This window comes from Cricetulus griseus, chromosome 8, assembly GCF_003668045.3.
Source record: "Cricetulus griseus strain 17A/GY chromosome 8, alternate assembly CriGri-PICRH-1.0, whole genome shotgun sequence".
Classification (NCBI taxonomy): Eukaryota; Metazoa; Chordata; class Mammalia; order Rodentia; family Cricetidae; genus Cricetulus; species Cricetulus griseus.
The window spans coordinates 60,680,026-60,704,341 of record NC_048601.1 but is presented as its reverse complement, the minus strand read 5'-3'; the positions used below and the strand labels follow the sequence as shown (position 1 = coordinate 60,704,341).

At 38.4% G+C, this 24,316-nt stretch overlaps 1 pseudogene and 1 gene segment (V, D, J or C); both read right to left on the bottom strand.

Annotated features, from left to right (window-relative positions):
* Positions 1-15,401: 15,401 nt before the first annotated feature.
* LOC113831791 lies at positions 15,402-15,501 on the bottom strand (annotated as a pseudogene).
* Positions 15,502-17,478: 1,977 nt separating this feature from the next.
* On the bottom strand, positions 17,479-18,140 carry LOC113838798. The segment is given in 2 exon segments: positions 17,479-17,894; positions 18,092-18,140. Coding segments are annotated over 2 exon segments (465 nt in total).
* Positions 18,141-24,316: the final 6,176 nt, after the last annotated feature.

Sequence of the window (24,316 nt, the reverse complement as noted above, 5' to 3'; positions counted from 1 at the left end):
CTTTATTCCCCATTTCTTTTTTTGAAATTCCAATCATGGAATTGCTGTCTCTCTAGTGCCCCCATCAGGGAGTGAGATATATTGGCATCCCCATGCAAGGTAGTCCCTTCTGACTTAGCATTTTAACCAGGGAAAATGGGCAGCAAATTCTTTCCCATGCTACTTCCTGCTGACTTTGGGATGAAGTTAAGGACCCAAGAAGGTTGAAATGCTAGTCAAAAGCAAAAAAGGAATTTAGGCAATGGGAAATCCAGCAGGAGCTGTTGGCAGACTCCGTTGGAGAGACAGGGGGTGTCCATATCAGCTGGACTGGTTCATCCACAGCACCTCTAGGGTTTGCAATTTACTTAGGAACAGCCTGTAGTCAGCAACTGATACTCAGATGAGTCTGCCAGAAGCAGAAACCTGTTTAAGACATGTTTAAACTAGGAACAGAGGCAAAAACTTATTTACTGAAGCCCACAGTGCAGAAAAAGCAGATATCTGGATATCTGTTCAAACAGCAGGAACATATAATTTTGAGTCCTAGCAAAAACTACAGATTTGGGCTAGAAGCATGTACATTTTTCTTCTGTCCAGAGAGCCAGGTATGGATTGGACAGAGGTTCATTTGGCCTGATGAAAAGCCCTTTAAGTTTATACCTAGATGACATCTAAAATAAACTTAAAAACCTTGAACTTGTGACTGAACAGTAGATAGTCATTACTTTATCAGCTAACATGCTGACAATAGCCTATAGCGGATCTGAGTGTCTGGTGCGGTGCTGTCAAAATGACAATCATTAATATTTCAGAGATCTGAGACGGGTGTATTTTATCAGAATCTACTAAAAAGTGACAGAAGCCAGTCCATAAACAGTTAGCCACACCCAAGTATCTCCATTATGGCTGGAGACAGATGTCTCAAAGAAGAGCAATCTTCGCCAGGCCTATAAGGTGAGAGGTTTTTTGGGTTTTTTTGTTTTTCTCTCTGTGGAAGAGGGACATGGAAAAGACTAACCTTGTTTTGTCTAGGCAAAGGGGGTGAAATCAATTTTCCAGTGTCCAGAAGCTTTGCCCACAGTCTCAGCCAGCTCCTGGCAGGTAGCAGCTATCACATCTCGCTCACTGGTCAAGGTGCAGGAACTGGGGTGCCTCATAATCTTCTTTGGAGACTTTGGGTCACTGTCAGGATCTGTCAGTCTGCTTGATATTATAAACTTTAAAGATAACAATTTAAAAGCCATATTCTGCAGGTCTCTGAAGCATTAGAGGTCTGTCTGTCTGTTTTAGTTACTTGCCCTAAGCACACAAGAAACATTCAAGTGGCTATTAAGGTCTTATTTCTGTAATTAATTTTCAGACTGACTGTAACTGGTTTTAACTTAGCAAAATATTTGAAACTTAGCACAGTTGGATTTAAAACTGCAAAGAGTTACCTTATAGTCCTTAAACAATAGCTACATGTACACATTTTAGCTGCTTGCTTAAACTTCTTTCTGAGAGAGAGTTTTTCTGTGATTTTGGAGCCTGTTCTGGAATTCGCTCTGTCAACCAGGCTGGCCTTGAACTCACAAAGATCCACCTGCCTCTGCCTCCTGAGTGGTGGGATTAAACGCATGTGCCAACAATGCCCTAAACTTAACTTCTGAAAACATAAACTGTAACATAATAGATTAGCATCTTTTATAAAACAAGAACTTTATATTGTCAGGCTTTGCTTAAAAATGATTCCAAATTTAAGCTCTTTAAGTACAAACATTAATAAAAAGACATTTTTAGAAAACACAAACATTTAAAAATCTTGTTTTACAAAGAAATTTAAATTCCCTTAATGTCTTTCTGTAATATATAGAAGCATTAACATTTTAAATCTTAACTGAAAAACTTGTTTCTAGGATGGTACCTCTAATTTCCATGTGGTCTTTAGTCAAGATGGCAGTTTAAGTATCTTTTTTCAACTTTAGCAAAATGGCTACCAGTCATTTTGTGCCACATGGCTGGCTACAAAATGGTGGTGACCCTCACCATTTGTTTTTGCTACATGCTTGTAACAGAACTTAGGTTATGCCAGGAAACAGAACATTTTAAAGCAAGTATACATAATTTACTTGAGAAATAAACAGGACTTTTTAAACAGAATTAACTTAATATGGTTAAAATTTTAACTTATATTACCAATTTTTAAAATTTACTATTTGTAGACATGAGAAACCATAGCAAACAGTTTACATTTTTTTCTTTTAACAAGGTTTTCTCTGACCTTCTACGACTTGCTTTAACCCTCTATAACTTTCTATATTATTCCTCTGATTTTCTTAGACATTCTTAGACAAATTTCTCTTTCTCTTTCTCTCTTTATTACTTTAGTATATTCTCTCATTTCTCAGTCAACATAAAAATTCTTGTCAAAGTCCCTTTTACAGTTTTAATAACTTTAAGGCCATTTTTTAGAACATCCAAAGCAGACCAGATAGTTCACCCACCCGAGTTCCATGTGCTAAGGGAAAAGACATGGGGGAGGGAGTGCTGCTGGTAATCCCAGACCCTCGGCCAATGCAGGAGTGGGAAAAAAAAACCCCACGGTCTCCCTGCATACCATGTGTGTGGAGCATAGAGAAGACCCGGCAGCTAGGCAGATGGTGGCATTGCCGCCATATGCCCAGAGCAAGGAAACTCCTGCCACAAGCCAGGACCCATGGCAGGATGGCAGTTGGGGCAGAGACAGCCCCACTTCGAAGGCCTCACAGACCAGCAGGTGAAGATAGAAAAACAGACTCACCTACATCGACCAGGCTCAGCTGTAAGGGCCACAGCAATGGTTGAACTTCAGAGTAGCAGCCTCAGGGGACTCCACCGCAGCAGACTCTAACCCTAGCCCATGGCACATGGCAGATAAAGTCCTGTCCCGCACCACATGCTCAAGGCGGCAAGAAAATACCCTTGACCCATGCATGCCATGTGCATGGGCAGTAGGAACAGAAAGAGATGTTTAACACAGACTAGGGTCCTATTCGGGATTTCAGATGGCTAGCCCCATGGAGATCAACTTGGTCTGAAACCAAGTCTCCCCTACAGATTTCGGAAGGCTGCCGCCTGAACCTCCACCCTAGACAATTCTTGTAGGCCTACTTACAGATGTCACTAGAAACCCTAATATAGGACATTTACATTTACAAAATTAACAGAAATAGTAGACCTGAAAACAAAACTGACACACCACCGAAAAGCAAGTGGTGAGGGTGTGGATGCAACACATCAGATAACACAGATAACAAACCTGCTCAGTCACCAGTCTATTCCAACCCTCCAGACATCACAGAAACTGTACAGAAATAAAGACTGGAAAAGAAAGTTACCTGGTGTGTTGCCACATGAATCAATGAAAGGGGGTGTCATGGTGGATCCTGAATTGAAAACCAATGATGAAAACACAGAGACAGAATAGACAGAAAAGAACAGATGCCAACCCAATCCATCCACGCTGCTTATAAGGCAATGGCACCTGGAAGACAGGCGGCAAAACCAGGCAGCTACAATCACTGCTAATTGAGGAGGGTCCAAGTGTCCTTGGCCTCCATTCTTACCTCCTGGGTGTCCTCAGGGCAGCAGTCTGTGATCCTCGGCGCACATCTGCTGATCACAGTTGAGGTGGAATCCGGAGATGGGGGTGGTTAGTATGGAGACAGACACAAACAGCAGAAACAGGACAGACACAACAGACAGGACAAACCTAGTGGCAGACCACATTACAGACACAGACATGGCACCAAACCAAAATTACAAACAACCCTAGAAACGTATCTAGGCATGTCTGCTTTCTAGGCACATCTGCTTTCCCTATGGTCCAAATCAAACGACCCTCGGACTTTCATCCAGGGCGGGACTTCAAAGTCTCTGAACCCATCTGTTTCCCCCTGAGGTCCAAATTACAAATCTAAATACAAGTACAAATCCTACACAGGTACAGATCAAATTCAAGTCATGGCACCAAACCAACAAAACAGCAAGAGACATACAGCACACTGAACATGTAAGTTGTGAGCTCAAATCATCTTACCTCCAAGATTGAATCCACTCAGGTGAGGGGTGGTCGCAAATCCAGGATGAGCCCCCAAATGTTAGACCCCCGGAAAACTCAGGTCTCCAGGGTCTTAGCCCAGGAATGCAGTCACCCCAATCACCAGGCAGATTCGAAAGCTTGCTGCAAACTGCATGAGTCTTTATTGTTGTTTAACATGCTAACCCCATGTTAGCTCAGGTCTTTCACCCACCCACCATGGCAGATGGCTAGCAAAGATGAACATTTATTATTTTAACACCAATAAATAGTATATCCTTCAGAGGTGAAAGTCCTCTATTAAGAATTGACCTCTATTGAGAATTGTCTATTTAGTTCTGTACCCCACTTTTTAATTGGGTTGTTTGGTGTTTGGGAGACTAGTTTCTTGAGTTCATTGTATATTTTGGTGATCAGTCCTCTGTCAGATGTGGGATTGGTGGATATCTTTTCCCATTCTGTGGGCTGCCATTTTGTCTTGCTGACTGTGTCCTTTGACTTACAGAAGCTTCTCAGTTTCAGGAGGTCCCATTTATTAGTTGTCTATCTCAATGTTTGTGCTATTGGTGTTATGTTCAGAAAGCAGTCTCCTATAGCAATTCATTCAAGAGTACCATCTACCTGCTCTTCTAGGAGTTTCAGTGTGCCTAAATTTGTGTTGAAGTCTTTCATCCATTTGGACTTAATGTTTTGTGCATGACTATAGATATGGATCTATCTGAAATCTTCCACATGTCTGAATCCAATTATGCCAACACCACTTGTTGAACATGCTTTTGTTCCCCATTGTATAAAGTAACTGCTTTGTCAAAAATAAGGAGTTTCCTAGGCTTAATATCAGGGTTTTCAATTGGATTCCATTGGTCAACCTGTCTATTTTTGTGCCAATACCAAGCTGTTTTCAGGACTATGGCTTTATAATAGAGCTTGAAGTCAAGGATGGTGATTCCTCTGGAAGTTCCTTTATTGTTCAGGGTTGTTTTCGCTCTCCTGGGTTTTTTGTTTTTCCATATGAACTTGAACACTGTTCTTTCAAGGTCTTCCAAGAATTGTGTTGGGATTTTGATGGGAATAGCATTGAATCTTTAGATTGCTTTTGGCAAGATTGCCATTTTTACTATGTTGATCCTACCTATCCAAGAGCATGAGAGATCTTTCCATTTTCTGGTATCTTCTTTAATTTCCTTCATTAAAGAGTCAAAGTTCTTATATACATGTCTTTCTCATTTTTGATTAGTGTTGCCCCAAGATATTTTATTTTATTAGTTCCTATTGTAAAGGGTGATGTTTCTCACTATATTCTCAGCACATTTATAATTTGTATATAGTATGGCTACTGATTTTTTTTAATTGATCTTGTATCTTGACACTTTGCTCAGGTGTTTATCAGCATTAGTAGTTTGCTGGTAGAGTTTTTCAGGTCACTTATGTAAAATATCATATCATCTGCAAATAATGAAAGTTTTACTTCTTCCTTTCCAATGTGTATACCATTGATCTTTTGTTGTCTTGTTCTAGCTAGGATTTCAAGGACAATATTGAAGAGATACAGAGAGAGTGGACAGCCTTATCTTGTTCCTGATTTTTGAGGAATTGCCTTCAGTTTCTCTCCATTTAGTTTGATGTTGGCTGTTGGTTTGCTGTATATTGCTTACGTCATGTTTAGGTATGTTCCTGTTATTCCTGATCTCTCCAAGACCTTTATCATGAAGGGGTATTGGATTTAGTCAAAGGGTTTTTCAGCATCTAGCAAGATGGTCATAGGGTTTTTCTTTTTCAGTTTGTTTATATTGGGGTTTACATTAATGGATTTCTGTATGTCGAAACATTCCTACATCCCTGGGATAAAGCCAACTTGATCATGGTGGATGATTTCTCTGATGTGTTTTTGGATTCGATTGACCAGTATTTTGTTGAATATTTTTGCATCGATGTACCTGACAGATCTGTAGTTCTTTTTTCATTGTGTGTTTGTGTGGCTTGTGTACCAAGTAATTGTAGCCTCATAGAAAGAGTTTGGCAATGTCCCTTCTGCTGCTATTGTGTGGAACAATTTGAGGAATACTGGTATTAGCTCTTCTTTGTATTTCTGGTAGGATTCTGAATTGATCCCATCTGTGTCTGGGCTTATTTTTTGTGGAGGGGGAGGGGGATTGGTAGAATTTTGATGACTGCTTCTATTTCATTAGGGGTTATAGATCTATTTAAATTGCTTATCTGTTTTGAGTTTAATTTTGCTAATTTTGGTCTATCGAGAAAATTGTTCATTTCCTTTAGATTTTAAATTTTTCAAGAGTACAGGTTTTCAAGGTATTACCTGATGATCCTCTGGATTTCCTCTGTGTCTGTTGTTATGTCCCCCCTTTCATTTCTTATTTTATTAATTTGCATGTTCGCTCTCTGCACTTTGGTAAGTTTGGATAAAGGTTTGTTTATCTTGTTGCTTTTCTCAAAGAACCAACTCTTTGATTCATTGATTTTTTGTATTGTTTCCTTGGTTTCTACTTCAATGATTTCAGCCCTCCATTTGATAAATTTCTGGAATCTACTCCTCCAGAGTGCATTTTCTTCTTTGTGTTCTAGAGCTTTCAGCTGTACTCTTAATTCTCTGGTGTGACTATTCTACAGCTTCTTCCTATGAGCAATTAAATCTATGAATGTTCATCTTAGCACTGCTTTCAAAGTGTGCCATAAGTTTGAGTATGTTGTGTTCTCTTTCTCATTTTACTCTAAGAAGTCTTTAATTTATTTTTTATTTCTTCCTTGACCAAGAAATGGTCCAATTGGGCATTATTCAATTTTCATGAGTCTGTAGGTGTTCTGCATTTTGTGTTGTTTTTTAATTCTAACTGTAAAGCATAGTGATCTAATTAGATCCAGGGGGTTGCTCCATTTTTTGTATCTGTTGAAGTTTGCTATGTTGCTGAGTATGTGGTCGATTTTAGAGAAGATTGCATGTTGGGTGAAAAGAAGGTACATTCTTTTGAGTTTGGATGGAATGTTCTATAGATGTCTGTTAAACCCAATTGGGTCATAACTTCTATTAGTTTCTTTGTTAAGTTTCTTTCTGGTGGTGTTATCTAGTCATGACAATAGGTTGGGAAAGTCACACACTATAAGTGTGAGAGATTTTATGTATGATATGAGTTTTAGTAATGCTTCTTTTACGAATATGGGTTCCTTTTTATTTGGGGCATAGATCTTCACAATTGAGATTTCCTACTGATAGATTTTTTGTGATGAGTATGAAATGACCTTTTTCATCTCTTTGATTGTTTTAGTTTAACGTCTAATTTGTTTATTATTAGGGTTGCTACCCCTCTTGCTTCTTGAGTCCATTTGATTGTAAAATCTTTTCTGCGTCCTTAACTCTGAGATAATTTCTGTCTTTGAAGTTAAGATGTGTTTCTTGTATGCAGCACAAGGATAGATTCTGTCTTTGTATCCATTCTGCTACCCTGTGTCTTTTTGGGCTAGTTAAAACTGTTAATATTGAGGCATATTAATGACCAGTGATTGTTCATTGTTGTTTGTTTTGCATTTGTTGGTGGTGGTGGAATTGTGTGTGGAATTTTGCTCCTTTTGTCTTTGGCTGTTGGTATATTGGGATGATCTATTGCCTCTTTTTCTGGTTGTAGTTAATTTCCTTAGGTTGTAGTTTTTCTTCCAGAATGTTCTAGATTTGTAGGTACGTATTTTATAAATCTGGTTTTGTCATGGAAATAAATCTTGTTTTCTCCATCTATAGTGATTGAAAGCTTTGCTGGGTATAGTAGTCTGGGCTGGCATCTGTGGTCTCTTAGAACATCTATCCAGGACCTTCTGGTTTCAATTGTTTTCATGGAAATGTCAGGTGTATTTCTGGTAGCTTTGCCCTTATATGTTACTTGACCTTTTTCTTTAGCTCCTCTTAACATTCTTTCTTTATTCTGTATGTTTGGGATACACAATGGAAAGGAAGAAGTCAAACTTTCACTATTTACAGATGATATGATACTTTACATAAGAGGCACAAAAAAACTCTCCCAGGGAAGTCCTACAGTTGATAAACACCTTCAGCAAAGTGGCAGGATACAAGATTAACTCAAAAAATCTGTAGACCTACAATGTACAAATGATAAATACACTGAGGACAAAATCAGAGAAACAGGACCCTTTACAATTGCCACTAAAAACATAAAATACATTGGTTTAATGCTAACCAAACAAATGAAAGTCCTGTATGACAAGAACTTTCAGCCTTTAAAGAAAGAAACTTAAGAAGATACCAGAAAATGGAAGGATCGCCATGTTCTTGCATAGGTAGGATCAACATACTAAAAAATGGAAATCTTGTCAAAAGCAATCTACAGATTCAATGCAATCTCCATAAAAAATCCAGCACAATCCTTCTGAGACCTTGAAAGAACAATGTTCAATTTTCAAAAACCCAGGATAGCCAAAACAACCCTGTACAGTAAATGAATTTCCAGAGGAATTACCATCCCTGACTTCAATCTGTATTATTGAGTTATACTCCTGAAAACAGCTTGGTTTGTGCACAAAATAGAAAGACAGACCAATGAACTCGAATTGAAAACCCTGATATTAGCCAACAAACCTACAAACACCTGATTTTTGACAAAGAAGCTAACGTTGTACAATGGAAAAAAGAAAGCATCCTCAACAAATGGTGCTGGCATAACTGGATGCTGGCCTGAGGAGGCTGCAGACACATCCATATGTATTGTCATGCACAAAACTTAAGTCCAGGTGGATCAAAGACCTCTCCATAAATCCAGCCACACTGAACCTCTTAGAAGAAAAGGTTGGTGGTATCCTGGAACGACTTGGTACTGGAGACATCTCGACGAACATAACACCAGTAGCATAGACACTGAGATCTACAATTAATAAATCAGACCTCCTGAAATTGAGAAGGGTTTGTAAGGCAAAGGACATTGTCAACAAGACAAAATGGCAGCCCACGGACTAGGGAAAGATATTCACCAACCCTGTATCTGATAGAGGGATGGTTTCCAAAATATACAATGAACTAAAGAAGCTAGTTACCAAAACACCAACTAATCCAATTAAGAAGTGGGGTTCATATCTAAATAAAGAATTCTCAATAGAGGAATCTAAAATAGCTGAAAGACACTTATGAAAGTGTTCAACATCCTTAGCCATCAGGGAAATCAAAACACCTCTGAGATACCATCTTATGCATGCCTGAATGGCAAAAATAAAAAACACCAATGGCAGTTTATGCTGGAAATGATGTGGAGAAAGGAGAATGTTCCTCCATTGTTGGTGGGAGTGCAAACTTGTGTGGCAACATTTAAATCAGTATGGTGGTTTCTCAGGAAAAATAGGGAATCAGCCTATGTCAAAATCCAGCAATTCTACTCTTAGGAAGATACCCAAAGGATGCACATTCATACTACAAGGACATCTGTTCAACCATGTTCATAGCATCAATATTTGCCATAGTCAAAACATGGAAGCAACCTAGATGACCCTCAACTGAAGAATGGATAAAGAAAATGTGCTACATTTGCACAATGGAGTATTATTCAGCAGAAAAGAAAAAATGAAGAAATCTTCAAATTCACAGGCAAATGGATGGAACTAGAAGAAAACATCCTGACTGGGTTAACCCAGTTACAGAAAGACAAATATGGTATTTACTCCCTCATATATGGATATTAGATAATGAGCAAAGACTTAACAACTTACCAGCCTACAATCCACAATCCAAAGAAGCTAGGAAACAACAAAGACCCTAAGAGAGATATGCAGGGTGCCTGGGAGAAGGGAAAAGGAATAAGATCTCCTGAAAAAATGGGAAGGTGGAAGGAAGGAGAAGGGATATAGGAGAAAGAAGAGGTGAGAAGAGGAGGGCAGAGGAGAACATGAGGAATCAGGAATATTGAATTGGGAGATGAATAGAGGAGAGCAAGAAAAGATATATACCATACTAGAGGGAGCCATTAGAGGTTTAAATAGAAATTTGGAACTGGGGAAATTTCCAGAAATTAACAAGGATGACCCAAACAAAGATTCTAAGCAATAGTAGAGAGACTACTTTAAATGCTCTTCCACTATAATGAGAACAATGACTACCTTAAATGCCATCCTAGAGCCTGTATCCAGTAGCTGATGGAAACAGAAGCAGAGAATCACAGTGAAGCACTGAGCCAAACTCCTAAAATCCAGTTGTAGAAAGGGAGGAGTGATGAACGAAGGGATCAAAACAAGTGAAAAAATGGGAGATCACAGACCCCCAGTCTGAAAGCTGGGAAATCAGCATAGGACCGAACCAGACAGGAGGTCTGGGCAATCTGTAGGACCTCAGGCAGTAGAAGCAGTGTTAATCCATGGAGCATGAAAAGACTTTGGGTGCACATTCCCCATAGAGGGATACTCTTTTAGCCTAGACACAAGGGGGGTGGGCCTAAGTCCTGCCCCAAATGATGTGGTAGACTTTGATGATCCTTCATGTAAAGTGTCATCCTTCCTAGGGAGTGCATAGTGGTTAAGATGGGTGGTTGGTGATGGGTATGGGAGGATGGGAGAGAGAGGGAACTTGGATGGATATGTAAAATAAGATTGTTTCTAATTTAAATTTATTCTAAAAAAGAAAATAAAAATATCAGGCATGAAATACTTTCTCTTGAGTTGTTGCTCATGGTTGTTCAAGAGACTACCAAAACATTATAGGCTATTGCTGTTGCTTGCCCTTGATCAACACTCAGAGGTAGAAGAAGGTCAGTGGCTATTGCACTTTGGACACAGGATCTAGAGGACTCAAGTGGGATATGGCATGTATGCAATCTCCATGAGGACCAGCTTCAGCTACCATACAAGCTTCCAAAGCAGGAGATCAACCAATAATCTTTACCAGCTACAAGGAAGGCCTATGAATCTCAACAATGACCACCACTGAATGATAACCCTGCAATTACAATAATTGTACACATATCTTGACAGTAACCAATAGCTCTGTGACCAAAATTAAAGCCTGTTCAAAAGAGGAGCAGCATGCCTGATACTAGAAACCTATCCAACTACCTAGGGTTAGTGAAATTACAGATCCTGGAGGAGAACCTCCAACTACCACTTTACTAAGCCAGCATAACCACTGACTACATTCTTATTATTTGTTCTTCTATGCAGAGATCAGCAGAGTTTTCATACATCAAGGAATCTTCTCTTTGAAACATGAAGATTATTACATAAACCTACAATTGTTCAAAATGAAGACTTGAGGAGTTTAGTGACAGCTGATACACCTACAAAAAATAACTCCTGCACCTAAGACTTTGGGATCATTTAGGAAGAGGAGTTGGATAGATTAGATGAACCAGAAAAACAGGGTTATTTCTGTGAGGTGGTGTCTGCTATGAATGTCAAAAGCTACACACATGATATCTCACTAACATACCTGACTAAACATGAACTGAACAAGAATGACACTAGAGGACACTAATGTGGAAGGGAGAAAGCTCAAAAGGCATCAACCCTAGACATAGAACTACAGGTAACTAAGGCATTCTGAGATTAGAAATAGTCTTCCCATGAAAGAGTAAACTATTGGTTATCCAATGCCAAATGGCTAAGCCTGAAAATGTATACATCCAATTCTTTTTAAATGAATGGAGTAGGATATATTTATATATTTAGGAATATATTTATATATGCATACATATGTGCATATATGTAACAACAATTCAAAGAATTTTAAAAAGACCAAGAAGGGTATGTGGGAAGAGTTCAAGAAAATCAGAAATACTCATAAGAATGTCTCTGCCATTGGATTTGAAAAGAAGGAGACCCCATTTAGGTTTTCTCCATCTAACCACAATATGCCCCTTATGGCTTCTAGGATGTGTTCAATAAACACTGGAGGAACTCTGAACAAGGACAGGAGTGAACCAATAACAATCTAAATGGATCTAAACTCACAATTGCCTGCACCCATGGTTAAGGATACCAACATTTCAAGCTCCCAAGATAAGCACTTCCTTTGATGTGAGTCAAAAATGTTCAAATTGTTATCTTATTCTAAGGTATAGCATGTTTTCTTTTTTTAACTTGGTTTCTAACATTTTTACTGCAACCTGTGGTGGAAAAGTATTTACATCATAACTATTACACATATAAAAAGGAAGCAAATGTTTAACAAAACATGACACAGAATATAAGTTCTTTGTGTCAATTTTCAAAGGATTTTAATTGCCATTAACTAAATTGATTTCTATCATTTATTAAAGAATTTTAATACAGTTCCAAAGAATATTTGCTTTGTTCAATCCCATCATTTTAGAGTAGAAAGACAGACATCCTAAGGATTGTGAAAATGATGTGCCCATATTAGATACAAACCTACAAAAGGGCACCAGATTTTGAGATCAGAATAACTTAAACTGAGTAAAATTTACCATTAAAGTTTATAATTGAGTGACTACTAGTCCCATAATATTTTCATCACTCCAAGAAGAAACCCTGTGTCCACTATAATGGAACAAAATTTATGTTTCACTCAGAACTCAAAGACTTTTGCACTGTCATAGCCTTACATCAATATTCAAATAGATGATCCTAAAGCTAATTAAACATGTCTAAAGAATCAAATTTATCAGCCAGGTGGTGGAGGCACACACCTTTAATTCCTGCACCTGGGAGGTGAAGGCAGATGGATCTTGGATCTAAGATCTCTGTAACTTTGAGGATAGACTGATCTACAGAGTAAGTTTGAAGACAGCCAGAGTTACAAGGAGAGATCCTGTTTATAAATAAATAAATAAATAAATAAATAAATAAATAAATAAATAAAATCAAGTTTATGTAATAGCTCATAGGATTTTGAATAACTGTGTGCTAAAAACCATCTCAAGGTTTCATACAGATTTCTGTATTTTTCTCTCCCAACCCCATCCCTTCCAGATTCTTGAGAAGACATGGTAAGCACTCAGGAATGGGTTCTATGCACTTGAAACAGACTCACGACATGCTTTGTTCTTTGGACATGCATCATCTTAAATGAATGCGACTGGTACTTTTTATACGGAATATGTGAGGCTTTCAAAAAACTTTAAAAAGTTGTTTATTCTGGAAACTTTTTATAAAACGTTTCTTTTTTTCTATTTCACAGTTTTCAAATAAAATTTATTAGACATCAGACACCTAAGAGATTTAATGGAGCCAAAACATCTGGAAAGAAGTTCAAATAAATTTTAAGTCATTCACCATAACATAAACTGAGTTTCTAATCTGTGTTTTTCTTGTTTTGTTTTTTTCCAAAATGTCCATTCCTTTGTCTCTTCCTTTCCTTCAGTTTCAGTTTACTGGAATTAATTTTACGTAAAGTGAGCACAAATATCAATATTCTTTTGTATGCCAAAATTGAATTGTTTTTCTCAAGAGAAATCTCTATGTGAAAGTTAATCATGTTTGTGTTATTAAAATAGTATCCTCCAAATTGTGAGAGCCATCGCATATGGTTTGAATCATTCGTGCATAGCTGCTAATTCATTAGAAAGCATAGTTTTGAGGATTCATAAGAAAGCTTGCCAGGTGGTGTTGGCACAGGATTTTAATTACAACACTCAGGAGGCAGAGACAGGCAGTTCTCTGAGTTCTTCTGTATATGTACCAGTATCTTGCTTCTCCAAGTTACTAAAAACCACAAAATGTTTAATATAGACTGAAATATAATACACTAGGTGGTGCATTGTAAATGTTTTTGTGAAGGAATAAGCTGATTTTAAGACATGAAGAATATTACTTCACAGCTGGGCAGTGGTGGCACACACTTTTAATCCCAGCACTAGAGAGGCAGAGGCTGGTTGATCTCTGTGAGTTCAAGGCCAGCCTGGTCTACAGAGTGAGTTCCAGAACAGCCAGACCTGTTATACAAAGAAATCCTGTCTCAAAAAATCAATCAATCAATCAACTAATCAATCGATAAATAGATAATATTATTTATTACTTCACATCATGCTATTAACTGTCATGGGGTATGGAATCTTTTTTCTTTTTTTTTGGTTTTTTTTGAGACAGGTTTTCTCTGTGGCTTTTTGGAGGCTGTCCTGGAACTAGCTCTTGTAGACCAGGCTGGTCTTGAACTCACAGAGATCCACCTGCATCTGCCTCTCTGGAGCTGGGATAAAAAGGCATGTGCCACCACCACATAGCTATAATTAATTCTTTTAAGACTAGTCTCATATTTTTAAGTTTGTCCCAACCCTATTTTAGGGATACTGTATTGTAATAGGATATATATATATATATATATATATATATATATATATATATATATGTTCTTTAATTACTACTCATATTTACATATCATCTCAACCATTCCCTTGCCATCCTTTCCTTCCATGTTCTTCAATAACCCAACTGAACCCACCACCCAACTCCACCCAAGGGATAGTGAGGCCCCCCAACAGGGACCTTCAAAGTCTGTCATATCATTTGGGGGAGGGCTAAGGTCCTCCTTGCTGTAGATGGGCTGCAATAGTATCCTCCATAGGGAATTGGTTCCCAAAGTCCATTGTGCTCTAGGGATAAAGACTGGCTCCACTGTTAGAGGTCCCATAGACTGTCTTGACCTCCTAGTTGGCACCCACATTTAGAGAGCTTGATTTGGTTCAATGCTGTTTCCCCAGCTTTATGATAAAGGTCTCCATGTTATCAGTAGGTCAGGTCCACTGTTTCTCTCCGGCCCTGTCTTGACTCCTTTGCTCATCCCTCCTCCCTCTCCACAACTGAATGATTCAATGCTTAGCTGTGGATGTCTGTTTCTGCTTCAAACAGCAACAGAATGAAGGCTCTCCTTCCTCTCCCTGCCCCCAGGCTCCCACTTTGGTCAGGGGTTCTTGTCCCCATCCCCCTTTTTTGAGGGATTATGCAATCTTCTCTTAGGGTCATTCTTGTTTCCTAGCTCCTCTGGCAGTGTGGATTGTAGACCACTGATCCTTTGCTGTGTCCAAAGTTCAAAAATGAGTGAGTACATACCATGTTTATCTTTTTGTGATCGATTTACCTCACTCAAGATGGTTTCTTCCAGTTCCATCCATTTGCCTGCAAATTTCAAGATTTCATTGTTTTTTTCCACTGAGTAGTGGAAAATTGTGTAATGTACATTGTGTAAATGTACCACCTTTTCTTAATCAATTCTTCAGTTGAAGGGCATTTAGGTTGCTATTGTAAAGAGTGATATTTCTCTGACTTCTTTCTCAGTGCATTTATCTTTTGTATATAGTGGGACTACTAATTTTTTTGAGTTGATTTTGTATCCTGCCAATTTCCTGAAGGTGTTTGTCAGCTGTAGTAGTTCCCTGGTAGAGTTTTTCAGGTCACTTATATGAACTATAAAAATATGGAATGCTTCACAAATTTGGATGTCATCCTTGCACAGGAGCCATGCTAATCTTGGCATCGTTCCAATTTTAGTATATGTGCTGCCAAAGCAAGCATATAGCATGTTGTTCATCTCTTTTATAACTCATGTTGGCTATCCTTATTCTTCACTTCTACCTATATTCCAATCCTGAATCTGCTTACACATCATTCCACCATCATTTTTTTTTTTTTGGTATTGTGGTTTCTTACTGAATTGTCACTCCAAAGGCTCCTAAGTGACATATTTGATCCTGAACCATTGAAAGTGAGTGGATCATGCTCTGACTCAATCACTGGACTCATCCATTGCTATTCATAATTAAATGGCATTATCGGCAGGTAGTGGAAAGTAGAGCTCAGTGCTAATTGAGAAACTAGGGGAATGCTTCTAAAGACTATGTCAACTCCCTGGCTTCATCCTACCTCAATTTGCTTATCAACTGCCATGAGGTAAATATCTACCCCCTGTCATGGTCTCTCCCATGATATTCAACCTCATTTGTGTCCACAGCAATGATCTATCTTACCTTGCTCTAAAAGAAACTAGGAGCCAAGTAACTCGTTATTCTTTAAGTTGTTTTCCTCACACGTTTTGTCACAGTGAAGAAAATGTTAAACTCATCACAGTTAACATCAAGATTTTCCTGTGAAAGAACTGTCATAGCTGTCTTTCTAGGCACAACCCCGTCATGAAAGTTTGGACACACTGATTCCTAAGCAGACAGCTTTAAGGTGTTTGGAAATCCCCAGCAATTTTCTTTAGTCTCTAGCAAACATTTTCCCTGCTCTAGCTCCATAATAGGTGTTCAATAATGAAAACATGGATGAGATTTTCTATATATTGTTTATATGGGAGCACAAATTATTGCCTTTCAAAAACACTAAATTCTGTTAATTGGCATGTGATATAAAGACTGGAGAGTAGCATATGCTACCACAAAATTATATCAAACATTAGAGTGGAAAGAGGTTTCTCAGTCTCCACAGATGAAAATCAGATAAGAGGTTTTCAGGAGAGGTGACCCTAGAAATAGGGGCAACAAATACCACATTTTCTTTCCTTTGTGGATCCTAAATGTGTTGTGTGTTAAGTTTGTATATATACATGAGTTGTGTATATGCATGAGTGTGTGCATGATTTTTATGTGTATGTATGTATTTGTATATGTGGATATGTTTGTTATGTGTATACACATGTGTATATGTATGTTGTATCTATGTATATATGTATGTGTGATAAAATAGAAGAGAGATTACAGCAAAAAAATATATAACTGAGGAAAGGAAGGAGAAATGAGGATGGTTAGTGGATGAGCTCAAAATACATGACATACTTTTATGACATTTGTATGCAATGACTATACATTAGCAAAGAAATTTAATGTGAAGCAAAATTGCTTGGAAGACAAAGATATTTGCCACAAACTTTGATATCAGACATGAACTTGATCCCAGAACTCACATGAAAAGGAAAATATCAAGTTCAAGTTGTCATCTGACTGCACTTGTCCAACTACTTACATGTACACACACATATATGACTGCACCAAAATGTAATTAACTAAAATGTAATTTAAAAGTAAAAGAATTTACGAAAAAAAGAAAATACTGGGTAGGGGAGGAGGGATAGGGTGAGGGGAGGGAGAGTGAGAAGGGATTGACATGTGAAACAAGCTTCTTCCTAATTTGAACTAATAAATAAAAGAATATACTAAGAAATATTCAGCAGTCAAGAAGTAAGAAAGTCCTCTAGAAGCTAGAAAAACCAAGAAACATCATTTCCTAGAGCCTTCAACCTGAAATACAGTTTTTCTACATCACTTCAGCCCATTTGTTGAATACCACAACTCCATAACCATAAAAAGATAAATCTCTAATATTTAAACAATAGAATTTGTGGTAAATTATTATCGCAGGAATGGAAAGACAATACTGGGTTCTTTTCTGCATATTCATATATATGTTTTTTTCCTATTGAAAGACAGAAGAGACATTGAATCCATCATTTTTGCTGGGCTTGGCAAGTGTTTGCATGAGTGCCCAGTCACTCAGGCAGAAGAGGGAACTGTGCAGGTCCATGTCTGTGTGTGGTGCGAGCAGCTGGTGAAACTCTCAGAGGAGGTTTTTGTTGGAGACTGAAGCACTGTGGGAGGAGTATTATAAAACTGCATACAGTAATAATTCCCCATGTCTTCAGCCTGGACACTGCTGATGGTGAGAGTGAAATCAGTCTCAGATCCACTGCCTATGAAGCGATCAGGGACCCCAGTATGCCGTGTGGATCCCCAGTAGATAAGCAGTTTAGGAGACTTCCCTGCTTTCTGCTGGTACCAGGCTAAGTGGTTCTTCTTGGTATTGCTGCCAAACAGATTCTGGCTGGCCTTACAGTTGATAGAAACCCTCTCTCCCTCTGACACAGCCACTGGCGATGGAGACTGTGTCATCATGATGTCCCCACAGATACCTGAAATCATGAAAGGACAATGAACATACGCAGATACACAAACACATGTTATGACAGTTGATTTGTCTCTTAATGTCCTTGTAATGTTATACTGTCAAAGCATCATTATGTAAGAAATATGCCCTAGCAAACATTATCAAATTCTTATATTCAAAGAAGTGATTTTGAAATGATTGTAATATTATTTAATTTCTCACCAGACACCCAGAGCAGCAGGGACATGAGAACTTGGGTCTGTGACTCCATCTTGCCTGTCTGATGCAACTCAGTTCTCACTGCAAAGGCCTGGTTTATAAATTCTGAACAGCTGGGCTGGACTGGAGGGGCCCATGCAAAGCAGTCAGCAAATACAAGGCAAATGACTGGGCAGTTTGTGTGAAAGTGGCTGGTGTCGATCAAGAGTCAAAAATACCATCACAGAGAGCATGAGTAATCACTGAAAGATATCAGATTAAAGGTTTCCAACACAAATCCACTAGGACTCAGTCCCTTCTTTCGGCCCATGTAGTAACACACACTCATGTGGCAATACACAGGAGGATATTTATAGAGTGAAAATAAAATTTTGTTGAGTCTTTTAAAAGAATGTTTGAGTATACATATGATATACCTGTGTTTATGTTGTATGTATACATACCTCATGATTGTGAAGTTAAAGTTGCTTATTTTTATTGAAAATAAAATTTTTCATAAACTATATTCTAATTATGGTTTCCCCTTCTTCATCTCCTCCCAATTCCTCCATTCCTTTCCACCTCATGTCTTCTTTCTCTTTCTCTTTAGAAAAAATGAATGGCAAATAAAAAGAAAAAAAACTATATTTAAGAAAAACAAAGCAAGATAAACACACACACACACACACACACACACACACACACACACACACTCCTCACAGGTAGACACCATAAAACACAAAATTGGAAACCATATTATATAAGTAACATCAGTAATGTAGTAAACGCCAAAACAAATCAAATTGAGCAAAAAATAAAAAAACCACAGAGTTCATTTTGTGTTAGCCATATACTGGGCATGGGGCCTGAACTTAAGCATGGTTTGTAACCACAATGACTCTGTTGAAGAGAAATAATTTTCACTTTGCAAGTGGATGGCACTTGGAAATAGTTTCATTGGTGTTAGAGCTCATGTCCGTTTCCCCTACTCACCATTGGGACCCATCTATCTTAGACCTGTGCTGGAGCTGTGCATGCTGCCACAGTCTGTTAGTTCTTATATGCATCAGTCCTGCTGTGTGTGGAAGAGACTGTTTCCTCATCCAGTAGCTGACGGGAGCAGAAACAGAGATCCATAACTAAGCATTGAGCTGAACTCCTGGTATCCAGTTGTAGAGAGTAAGGGGTGATTAGTAAAGGGGTCAAGACCATGCTGGAGAGACCACACAGAAACAGCTGACCTGAGCAAGTGGGAGCTCATGGACCCAGTCAGACACCTGAGGAAGCAGCATTGAACTGAACCAGGCGCCCTGATTATGGGTGACAGTTAGGAGTTCTGAACAGTCTATGGGACGCCTGTATTGGAAACAGTATTTATCCCTAGTGCACAAATGGTCCTTGGGAGCATATTCCCCCAAGGATGGATACTCTCTCAGTTTAGATACATGGAACAGGGCCTAGGCCCTGCCCCAAATGATATGATAGATTTGATGATTTCCCCCATGGAAGGCCTCACTCTCTCTGGGAGTGGATAGGGGAAGGATAGGGTGTTAGTAGGGGGGCATGGGAAGATGGAAGGGAGAGGGAACTAGCATTGATATGTACAATGATGTTGTAATTTAAATAAAAGACAGGAAAAAAGAAATAAAAGCACTGAAGAAGGTTATGTTCTATCCTTTCTGTATTCAGATCCATGTTCAATGATCAGCAGACAATACTGGACAGTTTTGTCTAAGGACCAGGAAATTATGGAGGACAATCCAAACAGACATGTACTTCATTGCTGCCTACATATTGGATGAATTGATCCAGATGTTTCAGGTGCCCAATTCAAATGGTGACTTCCATACAGAAAATCACCAAAGTTCATATTGCTATGTTATTATGGGTGTGTGTGGTTATTTTTCATTTCTTTTAGAGTTTATGTTAGACACTAATTCAGATATTTAAGTCTCCCAATCACATTTAAGTCCTAAATGCCATGCTTAAATACATTTAATTGTGGATTGTCTATAAATTTTCTTCCCAAAGATTTGTGTATGAAAGTCTTGGTTTTTACCTGGTGTATCCAGTCACTGGGAAATGATTGGATCATGGAGTTTGCAACCTAATCATTAGCTTAATACATTGATGGCCCATGATAAATGACCTTATCCAGAGGTGATAAAAGGCAAGAAGCGGAATGGTATAAGAAGGCAGGTGCCATGGGAGTAAATCGATTGCCCTCTTCTCTCCTCTCTTTCCTCTTTCCTCCTCTTCCTCATTCTTCTTCTTCCTCTCTCTCTCTCTCTCTCTCTCTCTCTCTCTCTCTCTCTCTCCCATGAAAATAATAGACTAATCCTCTGAAACTATAAGCAAGCCCCAATTGAATACCCTCTTTTATATGAAATGTCTTGGTCATTACATCTCTTCACAATAATAGCACACTAAGACAGGCTGATTCCTGCTCTAACAACCTCTGAAATACTTGGTTTTGTGGCTATAGTTTGTAGTCTATAAGAGAAGCTCTCTATTATATAGTAAGTGATCAAATAGTTTTTAATAAATGCATAGGTGGGATTAAATACAATAATATTTCCATTGGAGAATATTGCTTTCATTTCCACAATTGCAAATTTCTAAAAGAAATATTGTAAGACATAAGGAATGCAAAATATAATATGATGACACAGAGTTAGATGCATCATAGGGACAGAGTCAGGTTTCTCAGTCTCCACACAGAAGAATATGGCCCATAAAAGAAGGAAAGGAAGCAGAAATGATTTTTAAGAATGTATCATAGCTTCAGCCTAATATGTAGACCCTAAAATTTACTAATATAGAAATTCCCATGTGTATATGAGTTTTTAGGAGAAACTGGGAGGAGAAAGCAAAGTAGAAGCTAAAACAGAGAAGAAGGAACCAAGTAGGATGTGGAAAGGGGGAAAGGGTAAGAAGAGGGCAAATGAAGAGATTGACACCTCATAAGGTAGCAAGTAAACTGCTCCCTGCTTAATATCCCCCACAGGTGAGAAAACACGGTTAACTGTACTTATGATCTTTCCTTATAACAGGTTCGAAATGCAAACTTTGAATCCCAGACTCAAGAAAGGCCATGACTACTTCTTACTTTCTAATAAGTCATATTCCCCAAAATTTCTAACTTTCTACAAATAAAGCTGGCTTAAAATACCTTTTATTGGCTATATAATTTACCAAAATGAAATTAATTTATTTGAAAATCTTAGTTAATGATTTGGTTTTGGTTTTTGTTTTGGGGACAAGATCACACCATGTAGCTCCAACCAGCATGGAATTCATTATATAGACCAGTCTGGCCATGAATCAGAGTTCCACCTGCCTTTGCCTCCAGAGTGCTTGTATTAAAGGACTGCACCACGCCTATCCAGTTAATGGATTTTGGCAAATATATGCATCTGTTTAATAACACTATATATGAGATACAGAAGGCTTCTATCACCCCCAGATTCAGTCATGCTATTTTTCAGTTAGTTTTCTCATTAATAGTTACAAGCCACTACTAATTTACATTTGGTTCCAATAGGTTGACCCTTTCTCGAAATTAATATAAGTTGTATCATATGATGTGGGCTTTTGTGTCTGGTTTCATTCATTTATAATATTTTCAATCATTCTTCCATATTGTGACATGTTTAATATTTCATTATTGGGAATGCATATAAGACATTTTATTTCATGTTATTGATGGAATTTATGAGATTTAGTTTCAGGGAAATTAAATAAAGCCAGTAGGAAAATTTGCATAGAGTTCTGGAAGCACACATATATTTTTGTTTCCAAATTCATTAAAGTACATTTGACAAATAAGAATGCTGTGTATTTATGGTGTAACATGTTATTTTTATATATGTATGTACAGTGGCATGCTTCCTGAAATCATTTCTTTGGCTGAATACACAGATACTCATGTGATGAGACAATGTTTAACTCAAGAAACTACAAACTGTTGACCAGAGTTGTATCACTTTCCATTCTCAACAGCAGCTTATGATTATAACTATAATAGATCTTGTCAACACTTGTCATTAAACAAATGTTCATCCTTTATATTTTATGTGTATCTGTTGTCACAGGTATTTTAGAATGACATGAGTTGTTTGTCCTTTTTCCTATTGTTTTTTTACTATATTTACCTTAATATCTAGTTTTTTATACATAAAACTTTACTGTAAAGAACTTTCAAATAAAAAAAAATGTTATGTTAAAAAAGGGGAAATTAGTGAATCATTTTCAAAATGAGTGTTATATTTGAAAGGAATTTAAATACTTTTCAGACAATATGTTGCAGAAAAAAATTATAAAACAAAAAATAGAATGAAGGAAAATACAATGGTGAGATTGAAGAGCTCAATAGAGCATAAAAACAAAAACAAGAGGTACAGTGGCTTTCTGAGCCTCCACATAGACATGGAGGGGATGGAGTGATGTCTCAGCAGTTAAGAGCACTGGTTGCTCTTCATAGTACCCAGGATCAATTCCTGGCACTCAAATGGCATTTCACTATTATTTCTAACTCCATTTCCAGGGTAACCAGTGCCCTCTTCTGTCTTGTGTGGACACTGTATAAAAAAGGTGCAAGACATACACAAATGTAGAACACCCAGGAACATAACATAAACAATAATTAATCTTAAAGCACTGATATGTAATTGTCAGCTGCCAAAATTTTATTTATATTATTTTATTACTACTCATATTTACATATCCATGCCCTCATTCCTTCCCCCTCCCATCCTCCCAAGTTCCCCATCAGCCCCCCCAACTCATCCCCAGGGATGGTGAGGCCCTCCATCAGGGACCTTCAAAGTCTGTCATATCATTTGGGGGGAGTGCATAGGCCCTCCTTGCTGTATCTGGGCTGCAATGGTATCTCTCCATTAGGAAGGGGCTCCCAAAGTCCATTTGTGCTCTACAGTTAAAGGCTAGCTCCACGGTTAGAGGTCCCATAAACTGTCTTGGCCTTCTATCTGGCACCCACATCCAGAGGGCCTGGATCAGTCCAATGCGGTTTCCCCAGCTTTATGACTGTGGTCTCCATGCTCTCACTAAGTAGGTCAACTGTTTCTTCTGGTTTCTGCAGCAATGTCTTGACTCCTTTGTTCATCCCTCCTCCCTCTCCACAACTGGATTCCAGGAGTATGGTTCAGTGCTTAGCTGTGGGTGCCTATTTCTGCTTCGAACAGTACTGGATGAAACCTGCCAAAAATCTTAACTTCAGGCAATCGATTCCTGTGTTGGACTTCCAGATTCCAGAACTACAAAATGAAGAAATTCTTTTATACAAGCTAGATTCTGTGGGAAATTATTAAAAACAAATAGCAGTTTACACAGAGAACTTAACTACATTGTGATTCATGAATCTCAGAAGCACTGTGCTTATACATAACATGCAGGATTTGACAATGTTACTCAACAATGTGGCAGACACAAATGAAGAAAATGTGCAGAGATGTGTGTGGTTCAGGCAGCTGGTGAAAATCAGAGAGGAGTTTTGTGTCAGAGAGTGAATCACTGTGAGAGGAGAGCTGTAATGCTGCTAAAAAGTAATAATCCTCCAGGTCTTCAACATGGACACTGATGTTGGTGATAGTGAACTCTGACCCACATTCACTTCCACTGAGCAGATCAGGAACTCAGGATGCCCATGTGGATACCCAGGGGTGTAGGGGATGCTACAGCCACGCCTGCTTAGGGTCTTGCTACAGGTGGGCCTCACCACGCCTGGGAGGGCGTGGTCAGGGTGACATAGAGTGAGGGACGCTATATGGTCAGGCTGCTTTCGTTTTCATCTTTGGCTTGCTGTACAGACTGCTGCCCTGCCAGCTGGCTAGGTTGCTCTGTAAGTAAGGATTTTCCCTATTAAATTCCCTTGTATTTTTACCTGGCTCCAAGTTGCTAATTTCCCACATTATCTGGTTGTCAGAAGTGGGATATTGTAAACCTAGTCCCCATTTGGGAGAGCCTGTGGATCTACCCAGCTAACATGGTAGAAAAGCCAGCTTCTAAGAAACACCCTCAGGGACAGATGGCTTCTGTATGGCAACCTATACAGCTGAAGGATCTTAAGAATATTAAAGAATCAGTTGTCTCATATGGTCTCCTTATCCCATATGTAAAACAGCTATTACATTCATGGGCAACCTTTAACAGGGTGATGCCCACAGATTGGGAAAGACTGGTAGCATCTGTACTTGAGAATTCATGACAAATCCAGTGGAAGGCATTGGT